The sequence below is a fragment of the Falco peregrinus genome, chromosome 11 (assembly GCF_023634155.1).
Source record: "Falco peregrinus isolate bFalPer1 chromosome 11, bFalPer1.pri, whole genome shotgun sequence".
In the NCBI taxonomy this organism is placed as follows: Eukaryota; Metazoa; Chordata; class Aves; order Falconiformes; family Falconidae; genus Falco; species Falco peregrinus.
Window position 1 is genome coordinate 9,434,095 of NC_073731.1, and position 23,739 is coordinate 9,457,833.

The 23,739-nt window shown below is 42.3% G+C and overlaps 1 protein-coding gene across 1 annotated transcript; it reads right to left on the bottom strand.

The window, feature by feature from the left end:
• Positions 1-4,475: 4,475 nt before the first annotated feature.
• Positions 4,476-18,445, bottom strand: QPCT (glutaminyl-peptide cyclotransferase). Its single transcript, XM_055816468.1, has 7 exons — positions 18,135-18,445; positions 13,368-13,514; positions 10,699-10,980; positions 7,959-8,135; positions 6,983-7,082; positions 6,391-6,507; positions 4,476-4,889 (listed from the first exon to the last, which is right to left on the bottom strand). Exons 1-7 carry the CDS (start codon positions 18,255-18,257, stop codon positions 4,744-4,746), a joined length of 1,092 nt encoding a protein of 363 aa, XP_055672443.1. The 5' UTR covers positions 18,258-18,445; the 3' UTR covers positions 4,476-4,743.
• Positions 18,446-23,739: the final 5,294 nt, after the last annotated feature.

A 23,739-nucleotide genomic window follows, 5' to 3' on the forward strand; every position in this document is an offset into this window, starting at 1 on the left:
GGCTGTTGGGGAGTGGGTTGCCTGTTCCTGTTGTTTCACTTGCAACTCAGGGTGCTATGTATTGGCTTCCACCTTGCTTATCTGTATACTAAGTCTCTCCATTTGTCCAAGGTGGTTATATGGAGCTGCAGTATCTCAGGGACTCCAAAGATAGTATGGTACCTGAAGATAATGGGTGTGATAGAGAAATCTTTCTCTTGTAGAACTGAGTTGAGAAAACAGCCTTCATTTGAATGTTAAAGATCTGTGGCCTCTTCACCCTGGCTGAGGATTTCTTTTTCTGCACAAGGACATTACTGTCCTGTTTTTTGGTGGTTTGGGTTGTTTGTTTGTTTGTTTTTTCCTTCCCCTCTCCACTACTTGTGTTTCTCGCTCCACTGCGTGGGAGGAGGGTGTCACTCTTGCAAACAAAGTAAGGGTGACATTCTGCATGACAGTATCTAGCCAAGATGTTTTAGGCTGAGGGTAGTGTCCAGACTGCCATGGTACACAGTCCACGTAAGCTGCAAGTAGGGAATCTAGTTCTGTACTTCATTTGCAACAAGAGAAACAGCTTCGCTGCTGTGTCAGAAAATTTAATGACCTGGAAAACTTGCGTTTAAAGATTAAAGCAAACTTAAAACAATTGGCTGTGTTTCTGTGAGGTCAGTATTGGCTCAGAAATCACCTTTGTTTCATTACTTTGTCTTTATGTGTAGTCTTACACGTGCCATTGCTGCGTGGAAATTCACTAAGTACAGAACACTTGAACAGATTCTCTGTACCTCTTGGGTGCTGAACTAGACCGCGCTTTCTACAGCATCTGCAACACCTTAGAGCCAGCAGAATGTTTACAATATACTACTCTCGTGTGGCCTATTTGAGAATTGTTCCTTACTCCGGTTTCATAACCAGACACTTGCCCTTTTTCTGACATTTTAAATACATTGTATTATATTGATCGCATGCCAACTTGTTTTTGGTAGAAAATTAAAGCTCCATTTTATTAAAAAATGAAGCTGATCTTTGATTTAAAATGAGAAGGGAGAATAAGTATCCCAGAATTCTGAGTGCAATATAATCACTTTAATAAAATTATTTTTTGGAGTGATTGTTTACAATATATATCATGTGCAGACGATAAAAGTTCTTTTAGAGATTAGAACAGCTTTTTAGCTGCTTTATTGTTATGAATATATTAAGAATATTTGTTAAATCGGCACAGAGTAAAATGTCTCCTTTTATACGAGGAAAATAAAATCAGTGTCATCCTTAAATGACAAGGAAAAAGTGGTAATTTGTGTACAAGATTTTATAGTTACCTTTTTATATACGTTGATCGTTTAAGTGATGCTCTCAGTGAACTTCAGTCTCGATGAGTAGACGTGTGAAACTCTGGAACTGTTTTGCTGGGTCTGCTACCAATATGGACTGCGTCCTTGTAATAATTCTACAGCGAGCGTTTTTACTGCCTTTTGTCTTTTATAACTGTATTTTGCTGTTAGGTGGTCACAATCTAAATGTTTCTTTGAAATGTGGTGAATAATAACTGTTAATTTATATGGTCTTCGTTCCTAGTAATAGGAATGCTGCCCCAGTTGGAGAAAAAACAGAGGGTGGTACCCTGTGATTTCTGTCTGCCAGAGCATTTGGCGTTGTTACTCCCTGAACTTGTTCCAGCAGTGATTGCCCAGGATCACTTCACTTACAGGTAAATTCATCAAGCTTTATAGAGAATGAGCTGCGTGTACCATTACTTAGGCTTAAGCTTCTTGCAAAAACTGCATTGTCCTGATACAAAAGGAGCTACAGCGCCTGCTACAGCACAAGTAACTAATGTAATATGGGGGGGTGGTTGCAGCTTTACCTGTTGAGTAATGGCCTTTGAGTTCCTGCTGTTCTGTGTTCCCTTCACCCCGGTAGTAACCACACGCAGCTGTGGGAGGGCTCCGAGAAGCCAGTGACAGCCTCGCATGGCTGGGAGATTGCCGATTCCCCCCCACACCCCTTGACTGGGGTGCGACAAATCCTTTACAAGGAGAAAACATGTGCAGCAGTTCTGCTGATGTGTCTAATTCTTGGCTTAGTTGATGCTGCCACCATCCAGCTGGGACAGAGAAACTAGCCAGGGAGAGGTTCTTCAGCAAAAAGCCTGTCTCCGAATGCTGAAGTGATTACCTGTACTGGCATGTTCAGGTCCGTAGGATCTGGATACTTGATAATATTCAACATCGAAACCAACAGTAGAAGAGATACCATCACTTGTATTTTTTGTTTTCTGGGTATTTTATCACATGGCTAGAATTTCTCCTGCCTGTTTGTTCTCCTCTGCCTTAGCAGTGAGAACCCTCCTTGCACCATGTTTTTGCCTCGTTGACTACTTCAGGTTCTTATGCTTTTGAGAGCTTGGATTCTTGGATGCATGTGGTTACTGGGCAGATGTGAGTTTTCCTCTCAGCAGTTATTTTTTTAAGTGAATGATGGCTCATATGAATTCCTAAGATGATGACCCTCCCTTCTAAGTAAACTCTTTCCAGGGCTCACATCCAGTTAGGAGATGGCCCTCTCTTCCTGTACCAGAAAGACCCCAAACTCAAAACTGATGTTTTGAGAGCCGTTGGGTCATATTACACCAACCCGTACCTCATTTCTTTCAACTGAGTAAATGTAACTCAAGAAAACTGCATGCTCAGGCTGTGAGAGGTTGGTGACAAAATTGACATGCCAGAGACTTGGTGTACTACGTGATTAAATTATGGTTTTAACAAACTCTGATAGGTTTTTGTAAAAATAGGCTTTTTCCAGTTGCAACAAAACTCTGATCCCGCATTTCATAACGAAGCCTATTTTAACTTTCAAATTGTTGAAGCAGCAGAGTAGCAGTGCACCCTGCGGGTGCATACAGCATTTTGCAGAGGCCTGGCAAAGTATGAAGTAACACAAGAATTCACCTGTAAAAACGGAATTAGCCATACAAACTCCTGTTTAACATATCTGTATATAGTCATTTTGTTACGGTTTTATTGCCACTTCGGAGGGTGCAGTAGGTGCCTTATAACCGCTCTGAGTATTCAAACTTAAGAAGATTTAATGTAGTTGTTTAGAATGTTTTCTCATGGGCTGAAGTAATGGAGAATATGACAGCAAAGACTCCAGATAGATAGCTTTGATGTATTTCCACAGACGTACAGTAATATCTGAAAATAAATACATCTGTCCAATTTGTGGAATGTTCATTGTATTCTATTTCAGAAGTTGCATGCAAAATAGAAACGTTTCTCACAAATGTTAAAATAGATGGGAAAACATAAAGGGCTTTTGTTTCATCTTGAACAAGAAAATCAGATTGAATTTCATTTTCAGGCTGTCCTGTAATAGAAACATTCTACAAGTTTGCATTGTTGTAAATACACATTTCTGTTGCGACTTTAAAGTATATATGTAAATATTTTAGGTTCAGAAATGTTTGCTTTAGGAAAAGGGTAAAATACAGGCCAAATCTGACATGCCTACAACTGCATAGCTTATTTCTTTTTCAAATCCCTTTGCCCGGGATAGAATTTTCTAATGAAAGAAGTTCAGAGAGTAAAATAGCTTGATTAATGTTTGGTTTGGGTTTTTTTCTTCAAATGCTGTCATCTTTTTCTTACCAGTAGAAACCATAGTTTTGTAGGTAGCTTTTGAATGTTGATTCTTCTGGCTTCTCCAAGTGGTTTCATTCCAGGCTAGATTTCTGCCAGTGTTACACTAAATTTACTGAATAATTCCAATAAGGAATGTAAAAGCACGGGTTGTTAAACTGGTATCTTTTTCTGATATAGGCTTGTCCTTATTTTTTTGGTGCTTAAACTGTCTTCTTGCTTCTGACTCATTTTACTCTTGATAGATAGTACTTTCCCTTTTATATTTATTTTAAACTCTAGTTTCTGAAGTGATCGCTTTCCTAGTATGATTACATCTGATATAATCTGTATTAAAAACAGCAGGGGTGTTTGATTTGGTTTTTTTGGGGGGTCAAATTGTGAATGATTCTCACATGAATGAATGGTGTGTGCTGGGGTGTTGCTTCCACACCCCCCCCTACTCTTCAGTTCCTATCTCCTGTGTTGCAGCCAAAGCACAACGGAACCCCCCACGTACCTTCCTCTTAGCATCACTCCCCACCACCCTTCTCCATCAAAAAGTATCCAACAAATGACAGAGAAAAATTAATTTGGGTTATTTCTCGGGTTCCTGGTGTCAGAGCAGGGAGGATTAAAAATCCCTTCTGTGTCAGGAGTTCTAGCAACTCATTTCAGAATGAGGTGGTTTAGTGCAACGCAAAGTAGATACATGTTTTAGTGTGAGTTTTGCCTCTTTTAATAATGTGTTATAAATTTCCATTGCTGAACACTGCAAAAGTTGGTCACACCTTGTAAAAACTGCAGCTAACGCTTAAGTCGGGAGGCATTCCCTTCTGGGATCTTGATATCTGACACAAAACAGCGATAACGATCTGGAAAAATTCTGCAGGTTTTTTTTTTATTCAGCGGTAAGACATGGAAAAATCAAATTATTTCCAGGCTGAAACTAATTCTTATTTAATGCTGTCATATTTGGCTACATGGAACATTGGGCCAGGAACCTCTGAATCAATAATAGGTCTAGTAAGAGCTATCATTATATTTTGCACCGCTTCAGTGCTCGCCAGTGTAATTACATAGCAGATGTGAAGGTGGGCAAACAGTATTTAGAATGAAGTACAATTTATTGCCATTTTGTGTATCACAGGTTTAGATATTCCAGTACAAACACTTGCAGGATTTTGCTGAGATTGTCGATAGTAGTTTTGTCAAGGTTTTCTTCTGTGTCCTCCATGGTATGCCATACTGCAGGAAAAGGGGATGGAATCAGATGAAGGACTGGAACTCCTGTAAGGAGGAAAATGAAATTTGGAGAAGAAATATTGGTGAAGTTCTGTTAAGCCAATTAATATGTCACTGTTTAGCAACAGTCAGGTAACTACTCAATAAACTTACTTTATAGAGGAGTGTGTGTCACTGCAGCTTCCTTTTACTTTTTTTTTTTTTTTTTTTTTTTAAGCCTTGCATCCATTTTGTTGTGTTTCCTAGAACTGGCACTTTCCTTTCTTTTAAGTTTACCTCTTTTATTACTATTTTTTTTAAAAAAAAAAAAGATCCTTTGCATTGTAGGTGTTGATACCATGTTTAGAAGCCACAGAAGGGCACAGATATCGCTGCAGCTCCCCAAACTGAAAACCAATTGCCGTGTTCTTGGACAATGTTAAGGCTGAGCACTTTTAGAAGCATTTTTTAGTCCTCTCCATAAATGGTAAAATAGGGTGTCTGTATTTTTACTCTGTAAAATAGAACCACTGTAATCCTCAGGTAGAAGAACTTCCACTTGAAATGACTGCAACATCAAGCCACCTATACATGCTGCAACTTTAATGTAAAAAAGGAGTTAAATCAGTCTTCTGCTTCCTAATTGCTTTTTTGGGGGGGAGTATTGTTTCTCTCCAGCCTCTTTCCTGTTTTACTACTTTTCCTCTCTCATTTTTCAGCTGCGTACTGCTAAGGAATCTGTTTTCTTCACTAGGTGCTAATCGTGAAAAGAAAAGGTTTTGAGGTGTAGTCATTGTATTCCCTTATCAGCTTCTCCCATGTAGGATTTTTGATATCCCTGGACGTGCATGTATTGGTTGTGTTGGTTTTGTTGGACCTGGGCTCTGCCTTGGTGTGAAAAATGAAAGATTCATGGTGTAGGTGGCTGCCAGGAGAAATGCTTAGGTAGGGAGTCCCACTTGCAGGTGTGTGCCTAATTCCAGGAGGGATTTCAGGCATATTGTGTCCTTTGCTATTTCTGCTGGCTACTCCGTGCACCTTTCCCACCCCTCAAGCTGGCAGCTGTGAAATCTACATTCTCTTTAGGGGACGAGAACATCTAATTTCAGTATGTGAATTTCTGCAGGAATCAGTGCCTCCAGATTTAAACAGGTAATAAGGAGCGTTACTGTAACTGTGACAACAGACCTTTACAGAGATTTTTGTAGTCTTTGAAGATACAACCCTCAAGTGTTTCACGGCTCCTAGAAATAGTAACTGGCTGGCTAGTGTGGTATGTAGGGATATCCCACTGGATCAGAATTGCTTATCTTTGTAGGAGACACTACTGCTGACAGGTTTTTCCATTATCTCTGCCACTGGAGCTGTGCTCCTGCAAAATGATGATGGGTATGTTGTATCACTGCTTTTGTTTGGGTATCTTTTCAAAGCTTCTGTAAAGTTGGATTTGGAAGCCTCAAGTTGGGGCAAATAAGCTTGAGAAACAGGATCATGTGCACGTGCTTATTCATGAAATCATGCATTTGTTACTGAACAATAGACTGTAAAATATAGGAGCTTCCGGTACCTCTTAATAAAAATGGAACGTGGTCATCTTCAACCAGGCCTTGATATAAAGTATTCTGGAAATACTGCCTTTCAAACACATGGTTCTTCAACAGATTCATGTTGTGTAGCTCTTGCTCTGTAATTCACAATGCAAGTGATTATTACAAATTTTGGACAATAGGAGGCATGCAAGCATGTTTGATTTACTTTTCCTCTCACGTGGAAGCTTTTCCCATCAAAGAAGAAAAAGGCATGGATGACAGTCTTTTGCATTTGTTTAGTACTTAGAAGACCTCAAGACTGGTGCTGTTACTGTCATTTTACAGAAGTGAGAACTAAAACGCAGAAGTGAAGCAATTCCCAAGAGTTGCAGAGTGACAATCAGTAATAGAATCTTGTTTCGTGGATTCCAAAGGTCTGGGAATCTTCCTCAGTTATTAACTAACTATTCAAATCTTTGTGTAAGTTTAAGATGCAGTAAATTTAACACTTACATTAATAAATAGTATAATTGTAGAACAGAAAAATAATCTGATTTACAGGACTTAATACATTCAGAAGGTATACCCCAAATCTTCCAATTCATCAAAAGCCCATACCCTTCTCCTTACCAATTGCTTGAAGCCTCTGAAACCATCGAATAGTGTTCGGGAAATAATTGGGGAAGACTGGGTTTGGTGCACCAATTAAATCCAGTAGTACAAGCAGGTCCTACAGAAGAAAGAATCTTTAATACAGAATTCTCTACTACACCACCATCAACCACAGCAGCTGCAACCAGACCTCTTGGTTCCTTATAGGTCATGACTAGGTCTTTGATAGCCCTGGCCAAGATCTGGCTTTTCTACCATGGTGCCTAAGAACTCATTAGCAGAACCTGACTCCAATCTGATGCATTTTGCCATCTTTTGGAGGAGCAAAACGGTAGCCTGCTGCTCTGTTCCTCAAGCTGAAGCAAACTGCATCACTTTGTTTGCAGTTTGTGTGTTATATCCCTTTAAAAGAAAAACTAAGGTAGGTGGGGAGAAAGAAGAGGAAATTGCTGCTTCCCCAGAGAACAACAAAGTCTGTCAAGGGAAGGACATTTTATGAGTCACAAGATACAGTGACAGAAGAAAAGCGTCTCAGCAGTGAGCAGGGAAACTAGAAGGCAGTAGGGAGAACGGAGCAGACAACCAGAATGTTAGCAGGAATCCAAAGGGAAACGGAGCTTGCTGTAGCTTAGCGCTGAGGTAGGGGAGGTCTGTTCCTAGACTGATGATATGTCTGTGTTCTTCCCTACTCACTTTGAATTCTCTCTCTTGAAGAAGGTGGGTATCCTAGTTTATGTTCTAATTAATTTGTGTATTTTTATTTTTCTGTGACTCCTCCTCATACTTGCATGGAGAAGGTCTAAGCAGATTCACCTGAAAAGGTCTTGTCAACTCTCTGTTTTATCACATCTCATAAAATTTCCTCAGGCTTGCTTCTTCCCATTAACTTTGGTGGGGTTCATGGTTTCTTAGGAATTTGGCCAATTACTTACTAATTAAATATTTTTTAAAACGTAATTTACTATTACTCATTAAGGAAGTGAAAGCCACTTACTATGCCGTGCAGCTGATTTGTGGTTGTTGAACCAGGTGGATGTGGAGTAGATACCATTTTCCGAGCCAAGTGTTGAGATCCGTAGAGGGAATCGGAAGGGGACCACCGCACAAAGGCTTCTTCACCATCAAAAAAAATGAGCTGAAGTGAAAGGTCTGGTCTTGACGTTGAGCTGGTCTGTTGGAGGAAGTTAAAAATCACAAAACTCATTCTGGTCAGAACATGAAATAAAGGACAAATACTGTAGTCATGTCGGCAACATCGGTAGGGGTGTATCTTCAGGTACCCTATACAAACCTTCCTATGGCTGTTAAAACATGCACTATACCGTGTAATAGTAGTAGTCTTTATTATTTATCTAGTACATCATTATGTACTTATTATTTATCTAGCACAGTTATATGTTCTCCAGTCTGGTGTCATTTTGGTTCTGGCTAAAAATTTCATTTCTGACTTTAGCAGACACGAGCTGAGTATGTTGAGACAGGTCTGCAAAACCAGGTAGCAGAAACATCATCTCAAATAACAAGAAGACATGTCAGCAACAACACCCGATGCGAGTGCTCATGGTATTACTCAATAACGCCACAAAGGAGTAATGCCTCTGCTAGAGTTGTGCCTCTGTAGCGGTGAATTACGTATTTGTAAAGTTGGTGTTTTTTTGAGGGACAGAGTAGCCAGTCGTGAGAAGAATGACCATTTCTTTTCCCTTAGGGGGACTTGCAGCCACCAAGGCAACTTCACTCTAAAACCAAAGCACAGGAGTGGAGCAGATACGCCCTTCCCTTTCAGCAACCAAAAATATCATAGCAGTAAAAACTGAGAATATATATCATTAATGTATTCAGGGTCACAAAGGAGACATGTGTGTGAAATTTCTTCCCCATGTAGAAGGAGCCTTTTTTCTGTCTCTGTTTACTAACTGAAGCCTTGTTGGCACCAAAAGCATTTCCTAATAATCTACAACACGGCTAAACCCAGTTTGGTTCTGCTATAGGAACAGTTTTGGGAACTGTAGTCTTGGCAGTTGCTATAAATATTTTAACCCCTCCACTAATTAATGCTATTTCAAGTGAAATCACGTGATGTGGTTAAAAAGGTGGGGACACCGCCAACAGTCATGTCCTGTATGGGCTACAACTTCCAACTAGCTGGAGCTGATCCAATATAAACAGTAGTGGAAACTTCCATAAAATGTTGCTCACGTAGGCAAGTTGATATTGATTATGCTTACAGTGATATATGGATTTCTCTAATGCAGTGCTTTGCTGCCCTTTGTCCTTTGCACAGGACAGAACTCTTTTGATAGCAGTCGGTTTGCATTGCATTCTGGAAGAAACTGTATTAATGCTATTTGAATTTTAGAAAGTAGTATTTGTAGTATTATGTGCTATTACTGTTTAATACATTCCCAGGTCTGAATAAAGTAGAGATGTCTTTTCTCTTTAATTTTAAATTTACTCTATGTAACTGGAGAAACATGAAGATAAAAATCGCAGCTTCAAGTCGAAGTATAAATAGATTTGGCCGAAAACATAACGAAGGCTGTTACGCTACTATAAGCAGAGCAAAAAGGTCATAGCTAATGTATTAAGCAGATGGATGCCAAAGTATATTTTGTTAAGACTGTACAAATGGTAGCCTGTGCAAAGTAATTAGATTGTCATTTTGTCAAATGCTGTCATCTTACATGATAAAACAATTTAATCAAAAAATAATATGATGCTTGAGAAAAAGTCCAGTCTTTAAGTCAGCATGCAGGTTGTTCCATAAATAACCATCAGGCAAATGTATTCTAAATGAAGGCATATGGATTACAGGAGTGCTCTGTTTTGTGATTAAAAACACTGGCATGTTCTTAATTTCTAATTCTGAAATATTCTTCTGTCAGAAGGCACCAAATCAGTCTCTGAGAACAACTGCCAAGTAATTTGAATACCTGAGCCGAGTGTATTCCCAATGCTTTGTAAAGCATTTGAGGGACCTTTACCTACAAGTAAAGGTAGTGTCCAAGTGTTCTTCTGTAAACAGTAAATGCCGAACCAGCAGGTGGCACTCATCGATCTGTGATCCTGCGGCCTCGAAAAGCCTGTAGGACCCACAGATTTTGCACCTAGCAATGGCAGCACTTCAAAGCAGATTTTCATAGCGTAGGTAACACAGACTGATAATATTATGCTATTGCTTGACTGTTTTCCTGTACTCAGCCATCACTTGTTTCATAAACATTTAAATTGATAAAGGAAAACATGAAGAAAAGTTTGAAACCATCATGGGATGGAGGGATGCGTATATAACTTTCCTTCACATCGATTAGTTCATCTGTCTCCCAAAACAGAATACAACTGAGAGATTTTAAAAGTGCAAGATTCAGAAAGCAACAAAACTTTGTCAGTGACCCTAGATGTTACTGGATACGAGAGCAATTTCTGAGTAGGGTTCTGCACCTTTTCGATCGAAGGTAGGATTATATTTCAGAGTCTATGAAACGTATTATTAATGTAGAAATTGTTATTTTTATGTAGTATATATTTATTAAGTGACTTTTAGATAGCAAGCCTTTGCCTACGAAGTTTTAATGTGATAATGTATTCTAAAGTTCAGTTCTTCTTGAAGTCAGTAGGAGTTTTACTACGGGCACAGCAGAGAATCAGGCACGCAGGCTGTGGGAGAGAACACGGAAGTGCCCAAAGGCCTATTGCTGATGCAAAACCAAATGAAAATGAAACAAGCAAACTACCTTGATCAGCTGAAGCTTGTTGTCCAGGGCACGTGCCAGCTCCAATATCATAGCACAAGGCACGGCTGAATCAGTTGCTCCTACAAAGACTTTCTCATGCCATTGTTGTCTAAAGAATTTTGAGTCGTAGTGGCAAGCAAGTACTAGATGGCGTTTTGCAGAGGGGTTGAGAGTGCTAATAATGTTAGAAAATGTTTGATATCCATATGGTGTGTACCTCTGAAATGTATCTTCTTCAATTTCCCAACCAGCCTGTAATCTTTGAAGACGGTGCTTGATGTGCTGCATTTAAAAAAAAGATAAATCAGATTAATATTGCTTGCTTTAGAAAGATGTTGCAGACAAACTGTTATCGGCTAATTAACAGTGGCACTTAAGCTTATTTCTGTAAATTCATGGTATTTTAAACGTTAAATTTTTAAAACCAAAAAATGTAATATCAACATATAAAATAAGCAACATCCTTGCTACCTTAGCCTTTGACTGACTTGCTTTTCATTTTTTCCTTTCATCTCTTGTCTTTGGAGTGTGAAAGTGCTTTGAATGATTGCCCATTACTATGACACATTAAGATCTTGATCTTTGAAGTTTCCAGGCCAGTGTTTTTTCAGGTGTAACCAGGACAGATTTAATGTTTACCTCTTCAAATTTAAACTCAAGTTATGCCCTTAAATTAAATGTCAGAACTGGCTGCAGAGAACTTGGCATGGCTATTTTGACATAGATGCCACAGCACTATAAAAAAAATGCTGGAGAGTTGTTGGGGTTTTTTTCGGTTGTGGTTTGCTTGGTTGGTGTGGGGATTTTGGCTTTTGGGGTTTTGGTTGGGGTTTTTGGTGGGTTTTTTTAGCTTCTATGAGAAAACCAGCTTTCAAGTGATGTAAGTTGTTTACAAGGCTGTAAGAGATGGTCTGATTCCTGGAAATTAAAGAAAGAATTAAACATTTCAGAACAATGTTTTAAAAATGAAATCTTCTAAGTGTAGCTCATGTAAAGATAAAAATTAAGACAGTGACTCTATAAAAGAGATAATTAATTTTTACGTATCTTCTTACCTAAAGAGAATACCTCTAACCCCAGTTAGATACTGAGTACAGAGTTCTGGCTAACTCTTATTGGAGGGCCATCTCTGTTGAGCAACTTATTTTTATGGATCCCTAGAGTGCTTCTTCAAGACAGATTCCTCTCTTCGGATAAACATTAGGAAAAGCCTCTAAGGGGGTGGGGGGGAAATACACTTTGAAGACTTGTTCTGCTCTTAGTGAAGTCAGTGGGAATCCTGCCATGAATTTTAGCGCTAGAACAAACTTCCATTTTGTTCGTAGTCACCCTCTAAAAGCTTTTATGGCATCGTTATGGTCTGTCTGCTATCTGTAGGCAGAGCAAAGGATGTCTGTTACGGATTAAGGGGAATATATAAGCCTGGATGGAGTTCCCAGTGTGCGCTAGCTGTAACTGGCAGTAGCCTTCTCCCTTAAAGGAGCCTGGTGTTTTTTCTGTGTCTTAGAAAGAAATGTCATTTGTTTCAAACTCCACTGTGCCTTGACAATGGAGGACTCTTTTCCTTTGGTGGGGGTCTACTTTAGTACATGCTGTTACCTTGTAACAGGATGATCCCATTTTGAACATGGTTTGTGGTTTTCTAGCCTAGACTCAGCTGTTTTTTTTGTTTTTCTTACTTTTTCCCCCTTTCATTTGGCTGCCTTCCAGGGTATCACTAAAGAAACCACCAAACTAAATCTATAGACGTGCATGCGCGCACACACAAAGCATTAAAAAGCTTTTTTTTTTCCAGTTTACAAACTGCAGAGTAGCAAATAAACGTACTGTAGTTAGGGCTGTCTTGGAGCTGTTGCGTCGCTGCCTGAAGGGTAGATGAAGGCTAGTGAGATGTTGTGAATGTCTTGCAGTAAATTCAGCTGTACCAGTTTTGGTCTCCTGCTTGGCTAACATAATCCAAAGCCAGCACAGCACACAATCCTGAAGATGCACACCGTGACTGCGGAGCAGAGGTGCCGACAGGGCAGCAACCCAGCCCGGTGGTAGCTCCTTGTAGCTCAAATACAGCGTGCTGGAGCTTTTACTGGCTCGGGGTCAGGTGCATTAACGGGCTGCTGTGCTTGGGCCAGCAGAGCTAGCTGGTGTGCTGCTTGGAGCTGTGCTGCCCTTCATCATGTTGACCATTTCACCTGCCTGCCCGTTTGGGCCCCTCTGATCCCTTTTTGTGTTGATACACTTGTCTGAAGCAACACCGCAGGGGACTGTAACAGCACAGAACCTCTCCAGAAATGGGGCTGGGGGGAGCCTGGCATTTATTTCACCCTTGTGTATGGTCCCAGGGGTTTGAACTGGTGACCAAAAACCTGCTCCTGTGAGGGAAAGGACAACGGTTGTGTTGTACTTTTGGTACCAAACCTGAGGCAAGCTTTTTAATTAAAATAATCAATTTTTTAAACCGGTGTTTTTATTTTTTTTGTCACGCTATGCAGCCTTGGGAAATAACAAAGTGCAAGCTGTGTCATGTAGGCTTTGTGCAGTCTAGACTTGAACAAAGACAGGGTTCATCCTACTGAGTGAAAGGAATGTGTCTGCCCCGTTAGCGGTCACTAAAGGCACTCAGAATATAAATAATAGATGTTCTGAGAGGTTTTCAGGAAATACTGTCTTACCTGTCGTACGACATAATTTCCTGGTGATCCCGAGTATCTTTCTATCAGGATTGGGCGCAAATCATTCTCCCACATTTCAGAAACATCTGTGTTTGCTGCAACTTTTTGAATAGCATCAGAATGTAAAATTCTTGGTTGGTGAGAATACTGCAGATGGGAGAAAAAGGAAAGATTGCTGTAACTATTACTAGACGTTTTAACCATAGTTTTCTTCAGAATTACAGTAAATGTGATGTACTGCTCTTACTGACAACAAAAAACTAATTTTAAAAAAGCTTTTCTCTCAAAAATGATTGATATTTTTAAGTTCTGTGGCATCTGTATCTTTGATTTCCATGCAAAATGTACTAGTATTAAAAACACGGGAGAAATTTTAAACCTATGAGCTAGCTGTAAAATCTCAACCCATGATTGCGTTCTCTCTTTTCTAATCTCTTAATTCTGCATGCACCCAGTCATGTCTGCAACCATGCCACCTTCAAATGAGTTTTCCACTGAGACAAACACAGGAAGCTTTGTTTTTAGTAGCAGTAATATTTAGCTTTACGCTGTGTCTACATTGCGAGGTGCTGTACTGCAAAGGAACGCATAAACCAGCTCAGTCCCAGGAGTGAGGCTGTGTCACTGTGGCCTCTGCCCACAGTGGTGGTGGTGGTGTAACTACACAGCGTGCTGGAGCTCGTCTGGGGCTAGCTGGGGTATACGTCAACTTTGTGACACATGGGTTAACCTCAGAACTGGCAGCTTGTCTCCTGTGGCAACAGCTAGCAGTGCTAGCTACCTCTCAAGCAGCTTCTTTTCTGTTGCCTGAGCACAGACCTTTAGAGCTATTTCAGGTGACCTAGAATACACCAGACATCCTTATGGGGCTGGCAAATGCATGTCTTTAATGTGCAAGAGCCTTGTGCTGCGATGGAGTGATAGCTGAATCCCAGGTGGGGTCCCCAAGGACATCTCAAATGCCCCTTTGGGCACCTGATGTCTATCCAATGTCTAGCAACTGTCTCCTCGGGAACTTCCCTAGCCACTCCTGTTTTCATAGATCCCTATTTTATGCACTATCTTAGGATGCTCCTATGATACCTATTCCTTATTTCTATCATAGGGAGTTCCCTCTACTCTTCTCTTTCTCCCTGAGAAATCCTGGTCTGTTTATTTGTTCTTTGATCAGAATTGCCTTACATTATTGATCAGACTTGCTGTCCTTCAGTGTACCCTGTCTATCTCATCCTTTCTGAGATGAGGAAAGCGAGGGAAACTGCAATGTGAGTGCACCATCACTTATAGCGTGTGATAATGGTATTTTATATTTTATTATTTTCTTTTCTTCAGACTGTTTAATAACTGATTTGCTTTTGGGCTGCTGCTGCACCAAACTGACGTTTTCATAAATCTATTTAACTCCATGGTTGTATATATTAACAAAAAATATTCATTCCCTCTCCTTTCCCACTCACTCATGCGCATCATTTCACATTTCTCTGAACTGATTGCTGAAACTCATTACCTGGCCAGAAAGTGTACTGACCTTGAGATCTTCTGCAGCCCTGTATAATGACCTGTTACCTTAATTACCCTGACTGATGAACATTGTCAATGTTTTTTGCCTCACTATTTGTTGTCTTTTCTACTTCATTTGTGTGTGTGCACTGAGCAAAGCAGGCACAAGAACAAATATTTTATAGACCTCACTGTAAACATTTAATTCTACTCTTCTCTTATTTCCTAGCTGTTTATCTTTGCATGGAACCTCTTCTCTAATTCCACTTCAGTTTACTAGTGACATTAAGTAGAAGGAAGACAAAAAGACACTGAATCCTACGATGCCAATTTTATTATAGTGTTTAAAGCTGAATTTTAAGACTATAAAGACACCAAATTTTAGGATGTGCAGTTAACATTTTTAATGCTAGCAAATTTAGACATGGGTTGAAGAAAAATTGCATTTCATCTGATATAAAGAAGAACTTTTACAAGTTTGGAAAACGTATTGAAGATGATGCACAAAGTGTCTTTTGAAAGACTAAAAGTTTAATATGGTGGAATTTCCACCAGCATACAAAAGGCACAGAGAAAAGAAAATGTTGTCAGGGAGCTGTTCTGTTTGAGGAACAGGCTGTAAGAGGAGAAAGAAAAAATAAAGCAACTTCAGAAGAGTGTAGGAGGACAATTTAATTAGGGAAGCTCAGCAAACAGGCCTTCAGTTGAACAAGTCAAGGGCTCTGTTAAAATGTGGAGTCACCTTGCTTCTCGCTGTAGAGCATGCCAGGGAATTGGGGTCACTGAATCACTTGCAAAGAAACATCATCGTCATTATTATTATTATGAAAGTACCAATGTATGAAAACACTTCAGAAGAGGGGAATAAATTCCCGTTTCTTCAAATTTGGGAAGTGAAAGGAATTACAAAAGTGGTCATGAAATAAAAGAGAAGTGGAATGAGATCTGTGGGTGACTCATTCCTTACCGTGTTGGTCAGTCCCCGTTTCCTCCGTGGCTACAGCAGGGAGGCACAGCAATGTACTTACAACAGGGCTGTCACTAAACTTTTTGTAGTAAGCTGCATAGAAATGCAAGACTTCAACTTCTACAAGCAGCCCACGCTTACCTGCCAATTTTAGTGTATTTCAGCTCTGTGCCAAGGGAAGTTGGCTTCTAAGAACTCTTAAGTTTAGGACCCAATTCCTCCTCCTCAGTGAGAGGAGGAGGGGAAGGTCTGTTCACTGCAGAGTTTCAACTTATGGCTTCCTTTAGGGAGAAGGAACAGAAGTTGTCAAGGGACAAGAATTTGTAGAGAAAGAGGAAGTGGTTCTTGGTTAGTGCCTCCATGGGCAGAGGAGTTCAGATGCTATGGTTTGGCAGTTAGATGATACTACTTACATCATTGGCAAGTAGATTGACTAGTAGGAATGGAATGAGCTGGAGTGTGTTGGTGTGGCTCAAGGGGGCTGAAAAAAGGAGCACTGGGGCTACAGGCTTGTACTTCAACTAGTATGACTAAAAGATTTAGCCTCGTATATTCTTATGTATTATATATACATATATATGTATTATGCATACTACAGATATGTAGTATCTGTACATAGCCTGTACAGGAGCTATATATATAGTAAGATACAATTAACAGAACAGAATTACAAAGTTTCTCCAACCCAATACTTACTTAAGTGGGGAGTGAATAAAATCAAAGAGAAAGGGAATGACTGAGGAGCAGCTGGTGGCGAATGAGCTTCACAAAGGAAGACTAGGGGAAATGTGGACCTGCTCTGGAAGGAAATGGGAGACCTAGTTACCCAGGACATGGAGAAGGCTGAGGTGTGCAGTGACTATTTTGCCTTGGCCTTCACTGGCAAGTGCTCCAGCCACACTGCCCGAGTCACAGAAGGCAAAGGCAGGGACTGGGGGAATGGAGAACCAGTGGAGTGAATTCAGAGGAGGACCACGAAGATGATCAGCGGGCTGGAGCACCTCTCCTCTGAGGACAGGCTGGGAGAGTTGGGGTTGTTCAGCCTGGAGGAGAGCTCTGGGGAGACCTTCGAGCAGCTTCCAGTACCTAAAGGGGCCCTCAGAAAAGCTGGAGGGGGATTTTACAAGGGCCTGTAGTGATAGGACAAGGGGGAATGGCCTTAAACTGGAAGAGGGTAGGTTTAGATTAGATGTTAGAAAGAATTTCTTTACTGTGGGGGTGGCGAGGCACCAGCACAGGTTTCCCGGAGAAGCTGTGGCTGCCCCATCCCTGGCAGCGTTCAAGGCCAGGCTGGATGGGGCTGGGAGCAGCCTGGGCTGGTGGGGGGTGTCCCTGCCCATGGCAGGGGGGGTGGAACTAGGTGATCTTTAAGGTCCTTTCCAACCCAAACCATTCTATAAGTGGCACATTATGATGGAAGCTTCATTTTGCCAGTTTTCCTGGACTCTGCTCTATTGGTGAAGAAGCGGTGCACTGGATTAGTGGAGTTCAGTCAGTTCTGGCTGAACTTTGAGTTCAGCTCTTCTATAAACACCTGGAAGTGTTTTCTGCTTGGATATTCCTGAACCCTTTAACTGAATGTAATGTGCAGCTGTATGCCCTCCCATCTTCCATGTGGTTTAGTTCTTCACAAAGAAACTGTTAGTGTTTCATGATGGACCGCTAAGAGAAATCAGGAGTTTACTGCTCATTACTCTTTTTCTCGAGATTGCTTTTTTCACTGTTTCAGAGAACACTGAATTACAACTGACACAGGATGGCTCTATGACACGTTAGGGTATTATATCCATTTAAAACCGTTTTACAGTAGCTGTCAGCACTGTCCCTGCTTGGTTTCCCTAGCTACATGGGCATTGCTGGAAGAGCCATGTTCTCTCAGCCTTGGAGGCACCGTTCTCCGAATCACGCTGAAAAGCGGCGTGTAACTGAATGTTACATACAGTACAAATTCGGGGTTTGATCCCTCTTGCCCTGCTCAGGTTTCCCCTAATTCCCCGGCTGCCTCAGCCTGTCGCTCCAGCAGCCCGGTCCCGGGTGGCGTTAAGGCATCGCCGACACACGAACGCGTGGAGCCGCCCCGCTGCCCGCCGCCATCCCCGGGGGGCGAGAGGGGCGCCATGTTCCGTTCCCCTCCCCGCCCCACCTGCGCGGCCGGCGGGCTCGGCGCGACGGGGCCTCAGGGCGGGCGGCGCCTCAGGGCGGGCGGCAGCCCCGGCAGCCGTTCCCGCCGCCCGGGAGGGCGCTGGCCGCGGCCAGGCGGAGGGGCGCCGAGAGCCTTGAGGAACGCAACCGTGACCCACCTTCTCCAGGGTCCACTCTGCGCCGGTGTCCCCGCCGTGCGCCAGGTGAAAGCAGGCGGCGGCGCAGAGGCTGAGCGCCCCGAGCAGGCGGGGAGCGGCCGCCGCCCCCTCGCCCCCCGCCATCCCTCTCCTCTCCCCTCACGGCTCTCCCGCCGCCGCCTTCCCTCCGCCCCTCCGCGGCCCGCGGGCGGGAAGGGGAGCGCCGGGGCCGGGGCGGGCGCTGGGCTCTGCCAGGCTCCGCCAGCCTCTCCCAGCCCCTCTCCCCTCCGAACCGAGCCGCATCCTTGGCGCCACGTCAGCGGCGCCCGGCGGGCTGCCCGCCACCGGCCCCGGGCCCGCCGCCCCCGCCCCGCTCCCGCCGCCCCCGCCCCGCTCCCGCCGCCCGCCGTGCGGCGCGGGGAGCCTGCCGGGGGCCGCTGCTCCGCGCCCTGAGGCGGGCTGGAGCCTGCGGTCCCCCCTGAAAACGCGTGTTGCGGGGGGGCTCCCTGCGGTCCCGGTGCCGTCCCTCCCGCTGCGCCTGACCGAGGGCGGGCGGGGGGCCGCCCCCGGGATCGGGCCCATGGCCAGTGCCAAACGGGTGTGCGCGGGGGTCTGGAGAGGCAAAGACCTATGCAATTGCGAAGCGGTTTAATTTATTATTCCTTAAGCTCCTCTCACCACCTTTCTTAGGCCTAAATACTTGCTAGAATGACAATCCCATCTTGCCATTTTACATTCTGTAGTTATACCATTGACTGCCAAGGAAGCAAGATCTGTAGTCAGGCGCTCTCTTGCAGCAGACCCCAATGAAATGATTAAACCAAAGATAAAAGCTTCTGAGCGCACAAGCCCTTCTTTAGTCATTTGACATCCCTGTCCTTGCTCTGTGGCATCGGAGAAAACATCTGACTATTCCGCATCACAAATGCTCCATTTAAAGCCTCCGGTTCTTACAGCATTCTTAAAGTTCAGGCTTAATGCTGAAAAAAATTGAGAAAAAAAATATGAAGCAAGAAAGAAATGAGGGCGTGAGGAGGAGTATCATCTTGCTGCTCTTCAGCCTCGTGCTGGAAAGCCACATCCTGGCAACCGCAGCTTTGCAAGTGCTCAAACTGTCTGTGAGGGCGATATGAGAGACGTGGAACGATTTGTTGCTTTTCAGATTCTTGACACAGATTCCACTGATTTCCTAGAAAAGCTGGTGGACCTGCTGCCCAGCATACAGATGGGATCTCTGGTGGTGATAGTTTTACTGCAGATTCAGCGTCCTTACGGTTGATACTCAGAATGTGGCTGTATCCAATTTTTTTTTTGTACATGGGGAAACGAAGATTTAATTTAAATAAATGTCATTTCTTTCCACTCACAAAAGTCCACACATTGCTTTGTTAGGAAACTGGTCCAAATGCAAAGGCAAGTCACTGGTGAATAGGGAGAAATGGACAATCATCTGATTACCAAGAAAAATCAGCGTGGTTTACAGATTCTTAGGCAAAAGCCCTGGCATGTCTGCAGAGATCAAGTCACAGGAAATCAGTCCAAATCCCCCTACCAAGTTGACAGTGATCCCAACAGGACTACACAGCAGAACAAAAATCTCTTGCCCCTCCATCAGATTTCCTGTGGTTGACTATATAATCAAGATGCTGGACAAAATTTCTGGGTGATGTGCCAGGGTTCTCATACAATTTAGCAGAAGAAAAAATAATACAATAGCTACAGGAGAAATTTGCCAAGAATATAAGCTTGATTCAGGACCAGCTAATACTGTTTTCCCCTAAGGGACTGTGGTCCCACGGAGGGCTGCAATTCTTTGCTAGATTATGAATGTGGCAAGCATAAAGTCAGCTTAGGACAGTGTTGATCTCACCTACATGGGAAACACAGATAAAAATTTAAGTGCTGGACCAGATGTGTAGAGAGATTGAACAAGAGTTTTTAAAGGTGTTACTTTCAAAATTTGAAGTAGAGATCTCCCTTCCCTCCCCCTCATAACCACCCCAGAAAGTTCTATGTCTAATGATACAAAGATGACTGAGGAAAAAAAATAAAAGAAGCATCTATTGAAATGTAACAGAAATCAGTGCACTTCACAGCTGAAAAGAGAATTATGTAACTTTTTAAAAATAATACACAAAGTTTAAAAAAATTAATCAAAGGTGACAAACATTTTGTTTTGCCAGGGATTAGTAAAGAAAAAAACATGTTGTTTAGTCCTACTCCATACTACCAAATTGAAAAATGTCAATGAATTGCCCAGCTGACCAGCCGTTCTGTTTTATGCATTTTAAATAGTTGGTTTATTATCCTGGAAAAATCAAATAGATGTAACCAGATATCATCTAGAGAGAAAAGACGGTAGATTATGCAAAGAAAATCATACATTATCTGTTCAAATATAATCTTTACATCGTTCCTTTCCTGTAAGCCAGCTGATGTGACAGTGCCATCTATTGAAGTCCCGAAGGATAGACGTTGGAGGCAGCACTGCCGAAAGCTTTTTCTTGTGCTGACCCTACAGCATGTAAGCATTTGTCAGCCCAAACCGCTTCTGGGAAGCTGAGGCTGCATGCTGTGTCATTACCTTCGTTATAACTGGAGAAATGCACCGTCAAATGCTGCGGATTTGTTTCCTCAGGAAGGGGATCCCTGCCCCTTTCACCATTTCGAATACAGTTTTGATGCTCAACTCTTTCAAGTGGCAGACCCGTGGTGGGGAGAGGAGAATAAGTGTGGTTCGTTGTGGTTTAAAACACAACGATTTGCCAGCTATGGTAATGCTGCTATGGCCGATTTGCCAGCAGTGGTAAGCCAGCAGTGAGAACACACAGTCTGAGATGTCCAGTGCTCGGCAGCCTGGGCTGCCGCATATTAGAAATCCGTAGGCAGCTCTTACAGCCCAGAGGAAGAGGGTGGCATTCACAAAGAAGCACATGGGCCTGCAAGTGCCCGGTGCTCATGTGCATGCTGTGGGCTTGAGCTGCTGTTCACCCCAGCCAACTTGTCCACCGCTGATTCCTGTGGGGTTTGGAAGAGAGCCTTTATCAGGCTGTGGAAGTAACGTGCTTGGTAATTCAGGTTTAACAGATTCTCTTCCCATGGGCTGATGTATTCATGGACAAGGTTTTAGCAAGTGAAGTGTGCAGGTTAGCCTTAAACATCTATTTAGGGAAATGACTTTATGTTTATTTCAGAGTCGGTACAGTAGGATTATATGGTATGAATGAGGCTACCCCCCTGGCAGGCATAAGGATTTGTGAGATCATTCTTTAAACTAGTAGGGGGTAAGTGAATTCCAAAAGGTCAATTACATATAACAAATAATATATTTTGTTTTCAGTGGATTTATACCAAGGTAATTTTTTATTCCATGTGTTTTAAGCTTATACTAAACTTTTCACTGTTTTGTCGGAGGTGGATTTTAGGACAAAGTTCAGCTAAGGGCTCAAACCGAGACGATGAGGTAATTCAGAGACACATCCACATTTCAGGATTTTATCCAAACCAAACCTGAACTCCTAACTCTTTTTCAGTACTCTTATGGGGAGAGGAGGAAGAAAAGAGACCATGAGCTGGGGGGGGGGGGTAAGGGGGGGGGGTGTAAGAAAAGCAGTTCAAAATTTTGTCCATAGAGATATTAGTTCCTCTTTTTTGCAAGCATTTTTTGCAGATCTTGCAAATCCTGAATGGGGGCACTTGCTATGCAACATCAGTGTCAAAAGCAGTGAAAAATAATCATGGCAGCACATGTTTATGGAATTTCTCAGACAAATGCACCAGTCAACTCTCGCAAGACGTTGCCTTCTTTGTAACCAGATAGATGATAAGAAAATATTCCAAACATCAGATTGGTGAATAGAAATGTATACATTATGCTTCCATTTTCAGATACAAAATATCCAAATGCTATCGACATTACTTTCAAACTGGAAAAGCTTGAAGCATTTTTAGAGTTATCTAACAGTTGTTCCAAATGCATTTGTCTTTGTAGACCTAGCGGTCCATATAGAATGAAACCCATTTTTTTTTAATAAAAGCAAATCAATACAATAAAAGTTACCCCTATTCCTTGTATCTTGTGGCTGTCAAGAGGGAGTGATCTGTAAAGTGCAGCTGGCTTCAGTAGGGAAAGCTCTGTGCTGTGAAAACAAGCTAACCATCTGAGGGAATGATGCGGGCTCAGAAAAAAGGTGAACTTTGATGAAATCCACAGGAAATCAGTAAATACGGTAGTCACAAAAATAACAAACAGAATGCTCGCTCCGTCAGCTGGTGCAGAGAGGGCTAATGCTGTCACGATGCTGCACTATATAGTCACACAAAGTCAGTTGCGCATATACACAGATGTATGTGCTGCTCTATACATAGATGCTGAAATGCAGAGCTGCTTTCAGATGTGTGTGCAAATACTTACAGCAGTTTGCTTTCTTGTGGCTGATGCTCTCCTGTGTTCTGTAATAAATTGATTTAACTAATCCATCTTCTGTTCTAATTTATGAAAAAGCAGCTATTATGGCTTAGGGCAGCAAATTAAATGGCACCAACCCTATTGGATGGTATAAAGCTGACCTTCTTTGCAAGGATGTTTAATCGTTGCCCAGTGACTGTGGTAATACCTAATACCCATCTGGTATTGCCCATAAAGCACTATTTTTAGGGCTGTTACTCAGAATGTGAGAAGCTTGCCGCACTTTAAATATTCCAGAGTATGATTCCTTGCTGTGCTAAACATCAAAAATCATGTTTATGGAGGCAAGCTCTATGTTTACAGTGGTGGCGTGTGGGAGTCCCACTTCAGAGGAAAAAGGAAACGAAGATTGCTCAGTTATCTGGTGCAGAGCTTTGGCAAGAACATCCTCTATTCATGGAATAGCCTTCATTAAAAAGTCCCAGGGTGTTTTTTTAGGATTCAAAACCAGTTAAAAGCAGAATCAACCGTTAACTGCTACAGTCTGAGTTTAAAGTAGTTCCAGATTTTGACAAGAAGCTTCAGGCTAATTATTTATCAAATAAACTGGCTCCAGTCAGAACACGGACCTGGTTACAGTCTCTATCAGCTGCACTGTGTAAAGGTTTGATGCAAAACAAGGCAAAGTAAGTGAAAAGACTCCACTCAGCTTCAGTGGGTTTTAGGCCAGGCCTTAGGAGCGTGAGATGAAGGAAATGAGAAACGTACATTACAGACAGCACTAGAAGTGACAGAGCACTAATCTGTTTCTCCATCTGCGTCTCGCTGAGCTGAGAATTGGAAGCCTTTGAATTTCTGTTAACAGTTTGCCTTTTCCACATGTTTTCGGTCTGGTACATAATTTAAAATGCAGTTAACTCCTCACGGTTTTAAGAATTGTACGGAGAGATTGAATCCAAATTCAAGAAGGAAGATTATGTGTTGCCTTTTAAGGGGAGCTTTTTGGCTGGAGGGAGGTTTTAAATACCGTTTTGCCTTGTGACTGGCTTTACTCAGTATTTCTGCTGAAAGTTTTTGCTAAATATCTTGCGTGCAGAGATTTGCTGGTGATGCAAGGGGGGCATCACTAACGCGGAGCAGAGGACGGGGTTTGGGTGAATCAGCATTCGAAGCTGAGGAGGGGCGGGGGGGGGCGAAGCACTGTAGCAGACAGGGACA

Excerpts from the sequence above, each read along its gene's own strand:
- QPCT (XM_055816468.1), bottom strand. The coding sequence starts at position 18,257 with ATGGCGGGGGGCGAGGGGGCGGCGGCCGCTCCCCGCCTGCTCGGGGCG. Across the intron at positions 8,136-10,698 it reads ACAAGCTTCAGCTGATCAAG|ACCAGCTCAACGTCAAGACC; the intron begins GTAGTTTGCTTG and ends TTCCTCCAACAG. Across the intron at positions 7,083-7,958 it reads CAAATCAGCTGCACGGCATA|GACCTGCTTGTACTACTGGA; the intron begins GTAAGTGGCTTT and ends TTTCTTCTGTAG.